The following is a 20320-nucleotide window of genomic DNA, read 5'->3' as shown; positions in this document are numbered from 1 at the left end:
GCGATGTTAGGGGCTGCAGATTAGGGGTTAATACTATTTAACTAGTGTTTGCAATGCGGGAGTGCGGCGGTTTAGGGGTTTATATGTTTATTATAGTGGCGGCGATGTCCGGAGCGGCAGATTAGGGGTTAATATTTTTATTATAGTGTTTGCGATGCGGGAGGGCCTCGGTTTAGGGGTTAATAGGTAGTTTATGGGTGTTAGTGTACTTTTTAGCACTTTAGTTATGAGTTTTATGCTACAGCGTTGTAGTCTACTGACTTTAGAATGCGTTACGAATCTTGAGGGGATAGGCTGTACCGATCACTTTTTGGCCTCCCAGGACAAGCTTGCAATACCGGCGCTATGGAAGTCCCATTGAAAATAGACTATACACAAATTGCGTAGGTTGATTTGCGGTAAGGCCAAAAAAGCATGCAGTGCCCCTAAATCTGCAAGACTCGTAATAGCAGCGGTAGTAAAAAAGCAGCGTTAAGAGCCTTAACGTTGCATTTTTACTCATAATGCAAGACTCATAATCTAGCCGCATGTTACTAATATATATTGGAGATTTATGTCTGCACAAATATATTTTGACAATCCAGGAAACAATCTTGAAAAAATAAGCATACAATAAATAATCATTATTTGAATATATTTATTTTCAAGATATTCATTGACAAACTTTAAAAGCCAATAATTGCGCAATAACCAAAATTAACATCTTTTGTAAATAAAAGTAATATTGAAAAATAACATACTGTATGTTACACAGTCAATCCAGACAGCATTATTGGCCAAAAACGGGCTGAATATAGTCTGATGGAGCTTGGACTCCCCTTGCATCATATAGCTGTAATGAGCTAAATGATTATCATACTCGGGGACATCCAAGCTCTCCAGATCTATATCAGGCACGTTAATGGCAATGTTGTGTAACATACAGCAGATAAGGAAAATAAAAGAGACTTTGGAGGGGGCGTACTGAAGAACCCCGTCGAAAGTGTCCAAGCATCAGAAACGGCTCTTAAGTATGCCAAAGGGTTGTGAGTTGTGGGCCTCGTTGTAGCGCAACTCTTCCACTGTTGGGTTGTTGACGGGTGTGAACAGCCACGGAAGACAAGAATATCCAGAATCACCTGCATAAATGAAATAGGGCATTGATAATAGCAATCTGAATGAATAAAATCTATAATATACATATGTGAAAATTTATAAGCGATATTTAGCTATTAGGATTGCCTCTGGCATTTGTCCCTCCTGAAAACAATTGTAGATGGCAGAATTCCAGAGGACGAAATAATCATGACTAGAATCAGGCAATTCAGAACGGATGCTCATACTTTTTAACCATCACAGATGACCTGGACATTCAGCGAGCGGTTCTGCTTCCCGTCCCGGTATGGCTCCTCTTTTCCCCTGGGAGGCTGCACCAATACATGAGTGCAGTCTATGGCCCCCAATACTCTTAGCAACCCAGCTAGAGTATAGAACTGGATCTTGACATCATGCCACTCCTCCAGTGTTTTTGGGAAGTGGACATAATGGACTAGGCGTTTGTGCATGGTATTCAGGACAACCTTCAGATGATGGAAGAAGGTTGCCTGGCTCATACCTACGCCTAGACTTGTCACAGCCTGGAACGATACAGTTGCCAAAAAATAGAGGACCGATATTAACTTAACCATCCCAGGGATTGCCCTGGTCCTTGCAGTTAGTGGTTCGAGAGAGTCCTTGATTTCGACACAGAGCATCTCAATAGAAGCCCTATTGAGTCGAAATCGACGGATCACCTCTCGATCACTGAGGGCATGGAGACCAATCCTAGGTAGTAAAACCCTCGGCACCCGCTGGCGTCTTCTTTGACGCTCTGCAGATATCATCACACGTCTTGCTCTGCGTCTCCTTGTAATAATAAAGCAATCTCCAAAATGCCCAACAACTCCATTATAAATGAATCAGGATATGAAGTGTGTGTCGATTGAAACGCCTTTTTATAATGCCTAGTTCTCCAGCTGTAAATGATTGCAGTAATTTATCCGGAACACATTACATCACAGACAAATTAATGACGGGTTTTCTGTATTCCTTGATTATGTTGTTTTTAGACTCCAATATTAAAGAACAATGTGGTGTATTAACATTGTCAAACATGGCTAATAAAAGAATGCAATTTTAAATACATTTGCAGGTATTTTTTTTTTTTTTTTTAAATATTTTTATTGAGGTTTCAACAGACAAATCACAAGATAAAAAGAAAGTACATCATACACAGTTAGCAAATACAAGGAGTTTCAAGTACTATACAATAGCAAGTGTATACAGGCAATCCAAAAACAAGAAAATAAGCATTAGTAAACCACTCTGGTGTATTATGGTGGTTTGCCAATTTAAATGTGAACCTTCTATTGATCTTAAGAGGCCACTCTTGGACCTCATATCTAAGTAGTTTCAGCCAGTTAGAGAAGGTTACCATGAAATAAGGGAGACCACTTTTGGGCCCCCAAACAAACCTCATTTTCTAATAATTAACGTAGGTTATGCACTAGGTTATGCACACTTTAAATAGTATGTAAAAAAAAAAGATAACATGGTAATGATATATTTATTTATGTGAAAAATAGCCGACTATCCCCTAATTGAATGTAAACCGTAACCATAACTATGAAATAAAAACCTTACATGTGGACCAAGACCTATTTCAAAAACCCCTCTTTAGCCCTAAGGGAGATGATATGGAATCTGGAATATGCAGGTTATATGGGAGTCTAAGTATGTAGTATGAGTTGCAAGAGAGTGTGTCATTTTTTAGTGCCAAAGCAGTACCAGCTCCCTTGACAACCATTTGAGAATCGGCTAGTAGCTCTACTAATGTTGTGCAAACATCTCATATTTAAAGATGAGAATAAAAAGAGCTTAAGACTAGAGGAGTGCGATAGACATGGTAACATATAGCCATATCCTAATTATGGGGTATGTTGAGTTCAACTTTCCATGAGATGCATTGGTGGTAGTCACTAAGTGCTAAGTCTATAAACTATGAAGGCCTTATATACTAAGTCACTCATATTGGCGGATTGTAGTGTGCTAATTCCTTGCTCAGTAAATTTATAAAGCAAGCAAAACAAATAAAGCTACCCAGACATACATTTACATAGATGTTTATAAAAAGGGGATCCTCGGATGGCGATGAATGTTAGATCGCACCGCCCCGGCCGCCGGCGGTGACCTCCAAAGACTAATAGAAAGGCCCAAGGATCATTTTCTAGGGTAACCATGAAGCAAAATAGGTATATTAGTAATGCCATATGCTGGTCTGGGACTCTACATATAGTTCTTGTAAGAAATAAAATATAGTACTGGTAAGAGCAAGCCTAGAAATAGCGTTCTAGCAAACCCAATGCTTCTGACTTTACTACGATCAGTGTACTTAGCTAACATCTCAGAGAACTCAGTGAAATCAGTGATGACTACACAGTATGACCAGCCCATATGTATTAGATTGTGAGGGATGTTTTACCAAAAGATCAGTGAGGTTATTGCAATGTGAGGCGTATCAATTATATTGCCACATGTGTTCAGATGAGGAGATGTAGATGAAGTCTTGGGCTGGCTCTTGATGAGATATCTAAGTGGATAAACAACAACATTCCTCAAAAGAGATACCTTCATATGGGATCAGGGTGATGGTGAGAGGGCATACATATTTATGCTGGATACTAGCCTAGGACCATAAGGAAGGGCTGCACATTAATATAATACACAAACTCAAAGCACTATGATAAACCCTATATGATAGAGTGATAGAATCATTCTTGAAAATTAGCAAGTGACAAACTGAAAATAAAATATAAAATTACATGCAAATCATCTAAACATCGAACCCAACACCCCTCAGACCCCTACTAGGTAACCAAGCATAGCAGTCTTATTGAAAATTGTAAAAACAGTATAAGCATCCAGTAAACAGGTGTTCAGAGGGTAAGATAAGATGGAGTATCTCCGTGTTTCAAGTTCTGTTGCTCTCATTAAGTCATAGTTACCGTTTGTTAGCAATTATAGGGAAAGGGAGCTGTGCTTTGGAAAATGTGTCCACAAACTTGGCAGTCTAATGATAAATTAGATGAGCAGTGGGCTCCATAACATACCCGCTGCAAATTAGCACTTGCCTCATCAACCTACCCCTGTCTGCATGATCCGGGCGTTAGCCATGGTATCTGCACAACCCACCGGCTGCTGTTGTGTGTGGAGTACCGACCCTGGCACGCTCCACTTAGCTAACAGAAGCGACGCCATCTGAGTTAAGCGTCCTCTATCAGGCCACCTTCGGCTTCTAAACATTACCAGGTATTGTGGTCTTGGTGGAACCAGCCCAGCCAGGTCGATAACAGAGAGTGGCGTCAAAGGTGGTTGAGACCATGAGTATGATGCTGGATCGCCACTTCTGTCTTGAGTGTCTGGACCCGGGTTGCTCGTAAAGTTTTTTAGCCTTTTCAGGGTTATCCTCTGACCCGCTGCACGACACAGCTGGGACTCTGCAAATTCAGCTTCGATGTGATCAATAGCTCCAGCATGGCAGCGCATAGGTATTGCGGGGGATGCTCTTAGCTCTATAATGTTTTCATCCTCCGGCTCCTCCGCTATGGTTGGCAAAAGCACTAGCCCCATAGGCATGGGACTCTGAGGAGATAATAGTTCGCCATCCGAGCTAGTCACTGCGCTCCGATCCTCTGGGGCGCTTGTCGGGGTTGGTAAGGTTGTATTTAAAGTGGTAACTTCTGAGGGGGTGTTTGATAGCTTGCAAAGTGCCTCAGAGAATTCCTCTCGATAGCGTAGGAGCAAACAGCTTATTTCGTTTAGGAGGTAAATGGGATCCATAGTAGATATATTGTCCTCAGGGGATAGTCAGCATGCAATAGTCCAGGCATATATTTTTGCAGTGTGTTTGCGGTGTATCACTGCATAGTAACGACAGGAGTGTAACGGCCTCCCGCCGGGGGGTTGTGGGATGGTAGGCCGCAATCCTTAAGTCGAGCCGGGATGCTGTGTATGGTCTTAGTTCCAAAAATAACGTTATGCAATGGGACAGCGTTCTATGCTGTGTATCCTTAATCCAAAAAGTATAGGTAATGGGATGATAAAGAAGGAGTTTTACTCAATTTGGAACAGAGAGTTAGAGGAGCTGAAGATTTTGCAGCCTATCATGGCCGCTGCCCGGAAGTTCCCCCCCATTTGCAGGTATTTTTGTATGGAATGGTTTTCATTGTCTTGCTATCCCTTGTGGGGAGTAAAATGCAATTTTAAACACATTTGCATGTATTTTTGTATGGAATGGTTTTCATTCTCTTTCTATCCTTTGTTGGAAGTAAAATGCAATTTTAACCACATGTGCATGTATTGTTGTATGGAATGGTTTTCATTCTCTTGATATCCTTTGTGGGAAGTAAAATCCAATTTTAAACACATTTGCAGGTATTTTTGTATGAAATAGTGGTCATTCCTTTGCTATCCTTTGTGGGAAAATATTTGCTGAGTGTATTGAAGATTAATGTGGTGTATTAACATTGCCAAACATGACTTAGAACGAGAATGCAATTTAAAAGATCTGTATTGCTTTTATTTGTATCAGCGTCTACAAAGTATCCCAAACCTTGTTTTCAGTTCGATTAACACTAAGCATCGATCTGTGGTGGATTAATCGTGCAGGAGCTGAACTTATATTATTAAGTCACACATTTTAACATTTGACGATGTTTATGATTTGTTAATTATGGCGAATTCAATTTGCATTGAAAATGGCGCAAGATTCAAGCGGATTCCATCGTATTTTTAGATAAAGCTTTGATAAATCGGCCCCTAAAGTTATCAGATATGAGGTTATATCTGTATTTATAGAGACTTTTGCAGATTCACAAAAAGTTGGTTTGCAGGCCTGTGATTGATATTGTTCAAGGAAAACTTCCCATTTCATTATCAGAAATTCTTTATTCTAGGAAAGGCGTCACATGTAGAAGACAAACACATATCATCTAATTAGTCTGGATGAAGCCATCTCCAAATATTGATTAGATTTATTGTATTATTAAATGACTTTTTTTTTTTTTTTAACTTATTTAGCTCTCGAGGAGGGATTCTCTTTTTTTTTTTTTTTTAAGGATGAATCTCTGTTTTCTGTATATTTAGGATTTGGAGTAATATTAGTCCCCTGCCAATATCTGTATCTAAAAAATGCATTTATTTATTTTCTAGTTTAGAACAAAAGTTAATATTGACTGTAAAGGCCATAAAGATTACATAAAATATATTTCTTGCCCTCAGCTGAATGGTTTAATGTTAAATATCTGCTATTTTGATTCTTTAGGGTTTTTTACAATTTAATATTGTAATCTTTTATTAAATAGACCGGCAACCCTTCTAGACGATTTGGAGAAAGATGAGGAGGCAACATCTGTCATATAACACCCTTTCAATTTTTAATGTTCAATCTGTGAAAGGTTTGTCTTTTTTTAGGCTCATATAGGCACATGATATCAGTCTTTTTCTTCAAAACAGCTTTTCTTTTAATGGGGTATGTATACCACCACATTCAATGGTACCAATATAAACATATCCTTCAATACATGCTAATTATTTTATTTTTATATTTATCTAAAACCCATAAAGCATTAATTAAAGTGAATGTAAACTTAAATGAATTAAAGGCCAGAATCAAATAATACTCTTAAAAACAGGGGCACTTCATTAACCCCTTAACGACTGAGGACGTGCCAGGAACGTCCTACAAAAAAAAAATACCCTTAACGACCAAGGACGTTCCTGGCACGTCCTCTGGTGTTTCAAGAGGTGGAAGCGATCCTGATCACTTCCAGCCTCTTTTATGGTATTGCAGTGATGCCTCGATATTGAGACATCCTGCAATACCATTTTTTTACAAACCGATGCAGAGAGAGCCACTCTGTGGACCTCTCTGCACCAGTAGCGATGGTGCTGATCGTTGGTGGGTGGGAGCATTAGCAGGGAGGCGAGAGGGAGGGAGGGGGGTTTTGAGGAGGGGCAGCTACACTACAGAAAAATTATATATTTTAAAAAAAACAAACAAAAAAAACACCTTTTTTTGGGGGGGGGCAAAATGGGTAGAAATAGGTAGCGGGTGGAGGGTTAGAGAGCTGTTTGAGGGAGATTAGGGAGGTTGAGGGCTAAGGGGGGTCCATCAGAGTTACATAATTAATAAAAAAAAATTAATTTAAAATTAAAAAAAGGCTTTTATTTTAGTACTGGCAGACTTTCTGCCAGTACTTAAGATGGCGGGGACAATTGTGGGGTGGGGGAGGGAAGAGAGCTGTTTGGGAAGGATCAGGGGATGGGATGTGTCAGGTGGGAGGCTGATCTCTACACTAAAGCTAAAATTAACCCTACAAGCTACCTAATTAACCCCTTCAAAGCTGGGCATAATACAAGTGTGGCACGCAGCGGCATTTTGCGGCCTTCTAATTACCAAAAAACAATGCCAAAGCCATATATATCTGCTATTTCTTAACAAAGGGGATCCCAGAGAAACATTTACAACCATTTGTGCCATGATTACACAAGCTGTTTGTAAATAATTTCAGTGAGAAACCTAAAGTTTGTGAAAAAGTGAACTTTTTTTTTATTTGATCGCATTTGGCGGTGAAATGGTGGCATGAAATATACCAAAATGGGCCTACATCAATACTTTGGGTTGTCTAATAAAAAGGAAAATTTATGCTTACCTGATAAATTGATTTCTTCTACGATACGACGAGTCCACGGATTTCATCCTTACTTGTGGGATATTATCCTCCTGCTAACAGGAAGTGGCAAAGAGCACCACAGCAGAGCTGTATATATAGCTCCTCCCTTCCCCTCCACCCCCAGTCATTCGACCAAAGGTTAGAGGAAGAGAAAGGAAAAGCTAAAAGGTGCAGAGGTGACTGAAGTTATAAATAATAAAAAATATAATCTGTCAAATTGACAGGGAGGGCCGTGGACTCGTCGTATCGTAGAAGAAATCAATTTATCAGGTAAGCATAAATTTCCTTTTCTTCTACAAGATACGACGAGTCCACTGATTTCATCCTTACTTGTGGGATACAATACCAAAGCAACAGGACACGGATGAAATGGAGGGACAAGACAGAGACCTAAACGGAAGGCACCACTGCTTGAAGAACTTTTCTCCCAAAAACAGACTCAGATGAAGCAAAAGTATCAAATTTGTAAAATTTGGAAAAAGTATGAAGGGACGACGAAGTCGCAGCTTTACAAATCTGTTCAACAGATGCATCGTTTTTAAAAGCCTATGTGGAAGCCACAGCCCTAGTAGAATGAGCCATAATTCTTTCAGGAGGCTGCTGTCCAGCAGTCTCATATGCCAGGCGGATGATACTTCTCAGCCAAAAGAGAGGTAGCCGTAGCTTTCTGACCCCTACGCTTTCCAGAATAAACAATGAAGATGATTGATGGAAATCCTTAGTTGCCTGTAAGTAAAATTTTAAGGCACGGACCACGTCCAAGTTATGTAACAGACGCTCCTTCTTAGAAGGATTAGGACACAATGAAGGAACAACAATTTCCTGATTAATATTCTTATTCGAAACAACCTTAGGAAGAAAATCAGGTTTGGTACGTAAAACCACCTTATCAGAATGAAATATGAGATAAGGCGAATCACACTGAAGCGCTGAAAGCTCAGAAACTCTTCGAGCAGAAGAAATAGCAACCAAAAACAGAACTTTCCAAGATAACAATTTAATATCTATGGAATGCATGGGTTCAAACGGAACCCCTTGAAGAACTAAATTCAAACTCCAGGGAGGAGTAAGTGGTCTAATTACAGGCTTAATTCTGGTTAGAGCCTGATAAAAAGACTGAACATCAGGTACATCTGCCAAATGTTTGTGAAACAAAATTGACAACGCAGAAATTTGTCCCTTTAAGGAACTAGCTGATAAACCTTCTCCAATCCTTCTTGGAGAAAAGAAAAAATCCTAGGAATCCTATCTTTACTCCATGATATTTACGCCATATCTTATGATAAATCTTTCTAGTGACAGGCTTTCTAGCCTGTATCAAAGTACTGATAACCGAATCAGAAAATCCCCGCTTCGATAAAATCAAACGTTCAATCTCCACGCAGTCAGCTGCAGAGAAATTAGATTTGGATGTTGGAAATGACCTTGAATGAGAAGATCCTGTCTCAAAGGAAGTTTCCACGGTGGTAGAGAGGACATGTCCACTAGATCCGCATACTAAGTCCTGCGTGGCCACGCAGACGCTATCAGGATCACTGAAGCGCTCTCCTGTTAGATTTGAGCAATCAAGCGTGGAAGGAGAGGAAACGGTGGAAACACATAAGCTAGGCTGAACAACCAAGGCACTGCCAAGGCATCTTTCAGTTCGGCCTGAGGATCCCTTGATCGGGATCCGTATCTTGGAAGCTTGGCATTCTGTCGAGATGCCATCAGATCCAATTCCGGTCTGCCCCATCGGAGAATCAGTGAGGCAAATACCTCCGGGTGGAGTTCCCACTCCCCCGGATGAAAGGTCTGTCGGCTTAGAAAATCCGCTTCCCAGTTCTCTACTCCTGGGATGTAGATTGCTGACAAATGACAAGAGTGGGCTTCCGCCCAAAGGATTATCTTGGATACTTCTAACAATGCTAAGGAACTCCTTGTTCCCCCCTGATGATTGATATATGCTACAGTTGTGATATTGTCCAACTGGAATCTGATGAATTTGGCCGAAGCCAACTGAGGCCACGCCTGAAGCGCATTGAATATCGCTCTCAGTTCCAGAATATTGATTGGAAGTAGAGACTCCACCTGAGTCCAAACACCCTGAGCTTTCAGGAAATTCCAGACTGCACCCCAGCCCAGAAGGCTGGCATCCATTGTCACTATCACCCACGAGGGTCTACGGAAAATAGTCCCCTGGGACAGATGATCCAGCGATAACCACTAAAGAAGAGAGTCTCTGGTTTTTTGATCTAGATGCATCTGAGGAGATAGATCCGCATAATCCCCATTCCACTGTCCGAGCATGCACAGCTGCAGTGGTCTGAGATAAAAGCGAGCAAATGGAATGATGTCCATTGCCGCTACCATTAATCCAATTACCTCCATACACTGAGCCACTGATGGCCGAGGAATGGACTGACGTGCTCGGCAAGTATTTAGAATCTTTGATTTTCTGACCTCCGTCAGAAATATTTTCATGTCTACCGAGTCTATCAGAGTTCCCAAGAAAGGAACCCTCGTCTGTGGAACTAGTGAACTTTTCTCTATGTTCACCTTCCAACCGTGAGTTCTCAGAAAAGACAACACTATGTCCATGTGAGATTTTGTCAGTGGATACGTGGACGCCTGGATTAGAATATCGTCCAGATAAGGCGCCACTGCTATGCCTCGCGGTCTGAGAAACACCAGAAGAGACCCTAGAACTTTTGTAAAGATTCTGGGTGCTGTGGCCAACCTGAAAGGAAGAGCCACAAACTGATAATGTTTGACTAGAAAGGCAAACTTAGAAACTGATGATGATCCTTGTGGATTGGAATATGAAGGTAAGCATCCTTCAAGTCCACGGTAGTCATATATTGACCCTCCTGGATCATTGGTAAGATTGTTCGTATAGTCTCCATCTTGAATGATGGAACTCTGAGAAACTTGTTTAGACACTTGAGATCTAAAATGGGTCTGAAAGTTCCCTCTTTTTTGGGAACCACGAAAAGATTTGAGTAAAATCCCTGTCCCTGTTCCGATTGTGGAACGGGACAAATTACTCCCATGGTAGAGAGGTCTTTAACACAGCATAAGAACGCCTCTCTTTTTATCTGGTCTACAGACAATCTTGAAAGATGAAAGCTCCCTCTTGGGAGAAAGTCCTTGAATTCCAATCGATAACCGTGAGTCACTATTTCAAGTGCCCAGGGATCCTGAACATCTCTTGTCCAAACCTGGGCAAAGAAAGAAAGTCTGCCCCCTACTAGATCCAGTCCCGGATCGGGGGCCGCCCCTTCATGCTGTTTTAGTAGCAGCAGCGGGCTTTTTGGACTGTTTACCTTTATTCCAGTTCTGGTTGGGTCTCCAGACTGACTTAGATTGGGTAAAATTCCCTTCCTGCTTTGTGGAAGAAGAGGAAGCTGAGGGTCCTCCTTTAAAGTTCCGAAAGGAGAGAAAATTGTTTTGATTACCCCTCATCTTAACAGACTTATACCGAGGTAGGGCATAGCCTTTACCTCCTGTAATGTCAGAAATTATTTCCTTCAATTCAGGCCCAAAAAGGGTTTTACCTTTAAAAGGAATAGCTAAAAGCTTAGTTTTTGATGAGACATCAGTAGACCAAGATTTGAGCCACAACGCTCTATGTGCTAGGATAGCAAAGCCTGCATTCTTCGCCGCTAATTTAGCAATTTGAAAAGCTGCATCAGTAATAAAAGAATTAGCTAGCTTGCGAGCCTTAATTCTATCCAAAATGTCAGCTAATGGGGTCTCAACCTTAAGAGACTCTTCTAGAGCCTCAAACCAAAAAGCTGCTGCAGTAGTTACTGGAACAATGCAAGCCATAGGTTGTAAAAGAAACCCCTGATTAATAAATCATTTCTTTAGCAGACCCTCTAATTTTTTATCCATAGGGTCTTTGAAAGCACAACTGTCCTCAATGGGTATAGCGGTACGCTTAGCTAGGGTAGATATAGCTCCCTCTACCTTAGGGACCGTTTGCCATGAGTACCCCCTGGGTACTTCGAAACAACTTTCTAACACTCTGGACCAGAGTTACACAGGCCAGGAGCCACCAGAGTTACACAGGCCAGGAGCCACCGGAGTTACACAGGCCAGGAGCCACCGGAGTTACTGCTTGCTGCTGCCTAGTCTGAGGGAAGTGCGCATCTGAGTGCGCAAAAATAAGCCCCGCCCCTTAAAGTCAATGCCGGAGTAGGCCCAAACACAACCACATAGGGAAGCGGTTTTACACACAAGTGATCAAAAACAATGTACACCCTCAAACACACCAGTAATCATACCGGTGATCCCAAAAAATAAAAACGTTATGAACCGTTTTTCTCTGCCTCTCCCATAGTGTCATATAATGCCCATAAAATGTCAACTATCTATAAATAAAATCCAGGGACTCCAGTAACAACCTTACTGTATAATAGGTTTAGTGCTTACCCATTCCCATACAGGGACATACATGCCAGCCACTTCTGATATATCAAGTCTCCTCAGAAATATAAAGGCTGCACATACCTTAATGCTGCTTGTAGCATGAAACCAGTCTCCACACTGAAGATGTTTCATCTGTTACCTTCAGAAGTCTTGTGGGAATCAGCGTGGATCTTAGTTACAGCTGCTAAGATCATCAACCTCAGGGCAGAAATCTTCTTCCATGACCCCCTGAGGAAAATAGTACTCACCGGTACCATTTAAAAAAAACACTTGATTGAAGAAACTAAAACTAACACCTCACTTTACCATGTCTTCCTAGTATAACACAGGCAAAAAGAATGACTGGGGGTGGAGGGGAAGGGAGGAGCTATATATATACAGCTCTGCTGTGGTGCTCTTTGCCACTTCCTGTTAGCAGGAGGATAATATCCCACAAGTAAAGATGAAATCCGTGGACTCGTCGTATCTTGTAGAAGAAAACAAATATATACATGTCAAGGGATATTCAGGGATTCCAATGTAACTATCGCTAATTTTGAAAAAATTTGGAAAAAGTTTGGAAATAGCAAATGGCTACTTGTATTTATTGCCCTACAACTTACAAAAAAAGCAAATAACATGTACACATTGGTTATTTCTAAACTCAGGACAAAATTTAGAAACTATTTAGCATAGGAGTTTTTTTGGTGGCTGTAGATGTGTAACAGATTTTGTTGGGTCAAAGTTAGAAAAAAACAGAATTTATGTTTACCTGATAAATTACTTTCTCCAACGGTGTGTCCGGTCCACGGCGTCATCCTTACTTGTGGGATATTCTCTTCCCCAACAGGAAATGGCAAAGAGCCCAGCAAAGCTGGTCACATGATCCCTCCTAGGCTCCGCCTACCCCAGTCATTCGACCGACGTTAAGGAGGAATATTTGCATAGGAGAAACCATATGGTACCGTGGTGACTGTAGTTAAAGAAAATAAATTATCAGACCTGATTAAAAAAACCAGGGCGGGCCGTGGACCGGACACACCGTTGGAGAAAGTAATTTATCAGGTAAACATAAATTCTGTTTTCTCCAACATAGGTGTGTCCGGTCCACGGCGTCATCCTTACTTGTGGGAACCAATACCAAAGCTTTAGGACACGGATGAAGGGAGGGAGCAAATCAGGTCACCTAAATGGAAGGCACCACGGCTTGCAAAATCTTTCTCCCAAAAATAGCCTCAGAAGAAGCAAAAGTATCAAACTTGTAAAATTTGGTAAAAGTGTGCAGTGAAGACCAAGTCGCTGCCCTACATATCTGATCAACAGAAGCCTCGTTCTTGAAGGCCCATGTGGAAGCCACAGCCCTAGTGGAATGAGCCGTGATTCTTTCGGGAGGCTGCCATCCGGCAGTCTCGTAAGCCAATCTGATGATGCTTTTAATCCAAAAAGAGAGAGAGGTAGAAGTTGCTTTTTGACCTCTCCTTTTACCGGAATAAACAACAAACAAGGAAGATGTTTGTCTAAAATCCTTTGTAGCATCTAAATAGAATTTTAGAGCGCGAACAACATCCAGATTGTGCAACAAACGTTCCTTCTTTGACACTGGTTTCGGACACAGAGAAGGTACGATAATCTCCTGGTTAATGTTTTTGTTAGAAACAACTTTCGGAAGAAAACCAGGTTTAGTACGTAAAACCACCTTATCTGCATGGAACACCAGATAAGGAGGAGAACACTGCAGAGCAGATAATTCTGAAACTCTTCTAGCAGAAGAAATCGCAACTAAAAACAAAACTTTCCAAGATAATAACTTAATATCAACGGAATGTAGGGGTTCAAACGGAACCCCCTGAAGAACTGAAAGAACTAAGTTGAGACTCCAAGGAGGAGTCAAAGGTTTGTAAACAGGCTTAATTCTAACCAGAGCCTGAACAAAGGCTTGCACATCTGGCACAGCTGCCAGCTTTTTGTGAAGTAACACAGACAAGGCAGAAATCTATCCCTTCAGGGAACTAGCCGATAATCCTTTTTCCAATCCTTCTTGAAGGAAGGATAGAATCTTAGGAATCTTAACCTTGTCCCAAGGGAATCCTTTAGATTCACACCAACAGATATATTTTTTCCAAATTTTGTGGTAAATCTTTCTAGTTACAGGCTTTCTGGCCTGAACAAGAGTATCGATAACAGAATCTGAGAACCCTCGCTTCGATAAGATCAAGCGTTCAATCTCCAAGCAGTCAGCTGGAGTGAAACCAGATTCGGATGTTCGAACGGACCCTGAACAAGAAGGTCTCGTCTCAAAGGTAGCTTCCAAGGTGGAGCCGATGACATATTCACCAGATCTGCACTCCAAGTCCTGCGTGGCCACGCAGGAGCTATCAAGATCACCGACGCCCTCTCCTGATTGATCCTGGCTACCAGCCTGGGGATGAGAGGAAACGGCGGGAACACATAAGCTAGTTTGAAGGTCCAAGGTGCTACTAGTGCATCCACTAGAGCCGCCTTGGGATCCCTGGATCTGGACCCGTAGCAAGGAACTTTGAAGTTCTGACGAGAGGCCATCAGATCCATGTCTGGAATGCCCCACAGCTGAGTGACTTGGGCAAAGATTTCCGGATGGAGTTCCCACTCCCCCGGATGCAATGTCTGACGACTCAGAAAATCCGCTTCCCAATTTTCCACTCCTGGGATGTGGATAGCAGACAGGTGGCAGGAGTGAGACTCCGCCCATAGAATGATTTTGGTCACTTCTTCCATCGCTAGGGAACTCCTTGTTCCCCCCTGATGGTTGATGTACGCAACAGTTGTCATGTTGTCTGATTGAAACCGTATGAACTTGGCCCTCGCTAGCTGAGGCCAAGCCTTGAGAGCATTGAATATCGCTCTCAGTTCCAGAATATTTATCGGTAGAAGAGATTCTTCCCGAGACCAAAGACCCTGAGCTTTCAGGGATCCCCAGACCGCGCCCCAGCCCATCAGACTGGCGTCGGTCGTGACGATGACCCACTCCGGTCTGCGGAATGTCATCCCTTGTGACAGGTTGTCCAGGGACAGCCACCAACGGAGTGAGTCTCTGGTCCTCTGATTTACTTGTATCTTCGGAGACAGGTCTGTATAGTCCCCATTCCACTGACTGAGCATGCACAGTTGTAATGGTCTTAGATGAATGCGCGCAAAAGGAACTATGTCCATTGCCGCTACCATCAAACCGATCACTTCCATGCACTGCGCTATGGAAGGAAGAGGAACGGAATGAAGTATCCGACAAGAGTCTAGAAGTTTTGTTTTTCTGGCCTCTGTCAGAAAAATCCTCATTTCTAAGGAGTCTATTATTGTTCCCAAGAAGGGAACCCTTGTTGACGGAGATAGAGAACTCTTTTCCACGTTCACTTTCCATCCGTGAGATCTGAGAAAGGCCAGGACAATGTCCGTGTGAGCCTTTGCTTGAGGAAGGGACGACGCTTGAATCAGAATGTCGTCCAAGTAAGGTACTACAGCAATGCCCCTTGGTCTTAGCACAGCTAGAAGGGACCCTAGTACCTTTGTGAAAATCCTTGGAGCAGTGGCTAATCCGAAAGGAAGCGCCACGAACTGGTAATGCTTGTCCAGGAATGCGAACCTTAGGAACCGATGATGTTCCTTGTGGATAGGAATATGTAGATACGCATCCTTTAAATCCACTGTGGTCATGAATTGACCTTCCTGGATGGAAGGAAGAATAGTTCGAATGGTTTCCATCTTGAACGATGGAACCTTGAGAAACTTGTTTAAGATCTTGAGATCTAAGATTGGTCTGAACGTTCCCTCTTTTTTGGGAACTATGAACAGATTGGAGTAGAACCCCATCCCTTGTTCTCTTAATGGAACAGGATGAATCACTCCCATTCTTAACAGGTCTTCTACACAATGTAAGAATGCCTGTCGTTTTATGTGGTCTGAAGACAACTGAGACCTGTGGAACCTCCCCCTTGGGGGAAGTCCCTTGAATTCCAGAAGATAACCTTGGGAGACTATTTCTAGCGCCCAAGGATCCAGAACATCTCTTGCCCAAGCCTGAGCGAAGAGAGAGAGTCTGCCCCCCACCAGATCCGGTCCCGGATCGGGGGCCAACATTTCATGCTGTCTTGGTAGCAGTGGCAGGTTTCTTGGCCTGCTTTCCCTTGTTCCAGCCTTGCATTGGTCTCCAAGCTGGCTTGGCTTGAGAAGTATTACCCTCTTGCTTAGAGGACGTAGCACCTTGGGCTGGTCCGTTTCTACGAAAGGGACGAAAATTAGGTTTATTTTTTGCCTTGAAAGGCCGAGCCTGAGGAAGGGCGTGGCCCTTACCCCCAGTGATATCAGAGATAATCTCTTTCAAGTCAGGGCCAAACAGCGTTTTCCCCTTGAAAGGAATGTTAAGTAGCTTGTTCTTGGAAGACGCATCAGCCGACCAAGATTTCAACCAAAGCGCTCTGCGCGCCACAATAGCAAACCCAGAATTCTTAGCCGCTAACCTAGCCAATTGCAAAGTGGCGTCTAGGGTGAAAGAATTAGCCAATTTGAGAGCATTGATTCTGTCCATAATCTCCTCATAAGGAGGAGAATCACTATCAACCGCCTTTATCAGCTCATCGAACCAGAAACATGCGGCTGTAGCGACAGGGACAATGCATGAAATTGGTTGTAGAAGGTAACCCTGCTGAACAAACATCTTTTTAAGCAAACCTTCTAATTTTTTATCCATAGGATCTTTGAAAGCACAACTATCCTCTATGGGTATAGTGGTGCGTTTGTTTAAAGTGGAAACCGCTCCCTCGACCTTGGGGACTGTCTGCCATAAGTCCTTTCTGGGGTCGACCATAGGAAACAATTTTTTAAATATGGGGGGAGGGACGAAAGGAATACCGGGCCTTTCCCATTCTTTATTAACAATGTCCGCCACCCGCTTGGGTATAGGAAAAGCTTCTGGGAGCCCCGGCACCTCTAGGAACTTGTCCATTTTACATAGTTTCTCTGGGATGACCAACTTGTCACAATCATCCAGAGTGGATAATACCTCCTTAAGCAGAATGCGGAGATGTTCCAACTTAAATTTAAATGTAATCACATCAGGTTCAGCTTGTTGAGAAATGTTCCCTGAATCAGTAATTTCTCCCTCAGACAAAACCTCCCTGGCCCCATCAGACTGGGTTAGGGGCCCTTCAGAAATATTATTATCAGCGTCGTCATGCTCTTCAGTATCTAAAACAGAGCAGTCGCGCTTACGCTGATAAGTGTTCATTTTGGCTAAAATGTTTTTGACAGAATTATCCATTACAGCCGTTAATTGTTGCATAGTAAGGAGTATTGGCGCGCTAGATGTACTAGGGGCCTCCTGAGTGGGCAAGACTCGTGTAGACGAAGGAGGGAATGATGCAGTACCATGCTTACTCCCCTCACTTGAGGAATCATCTTGGGCATCATTGTCATTGTCACATAAATCACATTTATTTAAATGAATAGGAATTCTGGCTTCCCCACATTCAGAACACAGTCTATCTGGTAGTTCAGACATGTTAAACAGGCATAAACTTGATAACAAGGTACAAAAAACGTTTTAAAATAAAACCGTTACTGTCACTTTAAATTTTAAACTGAACACACTTTATTACTGCAATTGCGAAAAAACATGAAGGAATTGTTCAAAATTCACCAAATTTTCACCACAGTGTCTTAAAGCCTTAAAAGTATTGCACACCAAATTTGGAAGCTTTAACCCTTAAAATAACGGAACCGGAGCCGTTTTGAACTTTAACCCCTTTACAGTCCCTGGTATCTGCTTTGCTGAGACCCAACCAAGCCCAAAGGGGAATACGATACCAAATGACGCCTTCAGAAAGTCTTTTCTAAGTATCAGAGCTCCTCTCACATGCGACTGCATGCCATGCCTCTCAAAAACAAGTGCGCAACACCGGCGCGAAAATGAGGCTCTGCCTATGCTTTGGGAAAGCCCCTAAAGAATAAGGTGTCTAAAACAGTGCCTGCCGATATTATTATATCAAAATACCCAGATAAAATGATTCCTCAAGGCTAAATATGTATTTAATAATGAATCGATTTAGCCCAGAAAAAGTCTTGTGAAGCCCTTATTTACGATCGTAATAAACATGGCTTACCGGATCCCATAGGGAAAATGACAGCTTCCAGCATTACATCGTCTTGTTAGAATGTGTCATACCTCAAGCAGCAAGAGACTGCTCACTGTTCCCCCAACTGAAGTTAATTGCTCTCAACAGTCCTGTGTGGAACAGCCATGGATTTTAGTGACGGTTGCTAAAATCATTTTCCTCATACAAACAGAATTCTTCATCACTTTTCTGTTTCTGAGTAAATAGTACATACCAGCACTATTTCAAAATAACAAACTCTTGATTGAATAATAAAAACTACAGTTAAACACTAAAAAACTCTAAGCCATCTCCGTGGAGATGTTGCCTGTACAACGGCAAAGAGAATGACTGGGGTAGGCGGAGCCTAGGAGGGATCATGTGACCAGCTTTGCTGGGCTCTTTGCCATTTCCTGTTGGGGAAGAGAATATCCCACAAGTAAGGATGACGCCGTGGACCGGACACACCTATGTTGGAGAAACTAAATTTATGGTTACCTGATAAATGTATTTATTTCTTGACATGGTGAGCCCACGGATCATCATCAATTACTGTTGGGAATATCACTCCTGGCCAGCAGGAGGAGGCAAAGAACACCACAGTCAAGCTGTTAAATATCACTTCCTACCCACAATGCCCCAGTCATTCAACCAAAAGAAAGGAGAGAAAGGAAGTAACACAAGGTACAGAGGTGCCTGAGGTTTATATAAACAACCATGTCTGAAAAATACAGTGCGGGCTGTGGACTCACTGTGTCAAGAAATAAATAAATTTATTAGGTAAGCCTACATTTTGTATTCTTTCTAATGACACAGTGAGTCCACGGATCATCATCAATTACTGTTGGGAATCAATACCCGAGCTAGAGGACACAGATGATATGGGAGGGCAAGACAGGTAACCTAAACAGCAGGTACCACTGCCAGAAGAACCTTTCTCCCAAAAGAAACCTCAACAGAGGCAAAAGTATCAATTTTATAAAAAAATTCTCAACATAGACCTCATTCTTGGAGGTCCAAGAAAAAGAAACCGCCCAGGTGGAATGAGTTGTAAATCTCACAAGAGGCTGCTGTTCAGCAGTCTCATTGCCAAACAAAAAAAATACTACTTCACCAGAAAGAAGAAAAATGGCAGAAACCTACTGACCTTAGACTTTTCCAGAAAGCAAACAAACAAGGCAGAAGACTGACTAAAGACCTTGTAGCCTGCAAATAGAATTAAAGGCTTGCACAAAGTCTAAGTTGTGAAATAAACGTTCCTTATGAAAAGAAGGATTAGTACAGAGAGAAGGAAAAAATCTTCCTGATATATTCAAGTCCGAAACCAACTTAGGACGAAACCAAACTAGGAACGGAGAACTGCTTTATCTGATTAAAAAAGAAGATATGGAGAAACACACTGCAAACTGAGAGTACGGAACTCTCCAAGCAGAAGAATAGCCGCGAAAAACAACACCTTCCAAGATAATAACTGAATATCTACGGAATGCATAGGCTCAAACAGAGCCTGATGTAAAGCATTAAGAACAAAATTGACCTCCAGGAGGAGCAACTGATATAAACACAGGCCTGATGCTGTCAGGCCAGAGCCTGACAAAAGATTATACTTCCGGCATGCCCGCCTGATGCTTGTGCAGCAGATGGAAATCTGACCCTTGATGTACTGACAGATAACCCCTTCTCAAGACCATCCTGAGGAAAGGATATAATCCTTGGAAACCCCCTTTAAAAATGCTTTATGTATATTGTTTACTTCACTCTAAAAGGTCTCAAGACGGTGCTCATCTTATTGACCCCGGAAGGAAAGAAGGCTGAGTGGCCCTTGCCGGGGTCGAACCTGCAACCCTTGGGATGCTACAGAACTTAGCCACAGTGCTTTAGCATGCTGAGCTATCTGACCGGTTTTAATATCTTATGGTAAATCCCACTAGTCACAGGCTTACAAGCCTGAATCCATGGTTTCCAAAACAGATTGAAAATTCCACACTTGTTAAGTGTTCAATCTCCAAGCAGACAGCTTCAGAGAAACAATATTTGGAAGAAGGAAGGGCCCCT

The 20320-nt window shown here is 42.2% G+C and overlaps 1 protein-coding gene across 1 annotated transcript in view; it reads right to left on the bottom strand.

Moving 5' to 3' along the window:
* Positions 1-620: 620 nt before the first annotated feature.
* The window catches only part of LOC128657253 (zinc finger protein 783-like), a 141440-nt gene continuing 121740 nt past the window's right edge, over positions 621-20320 (bottom strand). Inside the window, exon 4 of the mRNA XM_053711526.1 lies at positions 621-1118. Within this exon, the coding sequence (XP_053567501.1) occupies positions 994-1118 (125 nt within the window). The 3' untranslated portion in view covers positions 621-993. The remainder of the gene's footprint in view (positions 1119-20320) is intronic.

Source organism: Bombina bombina, chromosome 4, assembly GCF_027579735.1.
Source record: "Bombina bombina isolate aBomBom1 chromosome 4, aBomBom1.pri, whole genome shotgun sequence".
NCBI classification, from domain to species: domain Eukaryota; kingdom Metazoa; phylum Chordata; class Amphibia; order Anura; family Bombinatoridae; genus Bombina; species Bombina bombina.
Note: the sequence above shows the minus strand (reverse complement) of the source record. Positions and strands in the feature narration are given on the sequence as shown.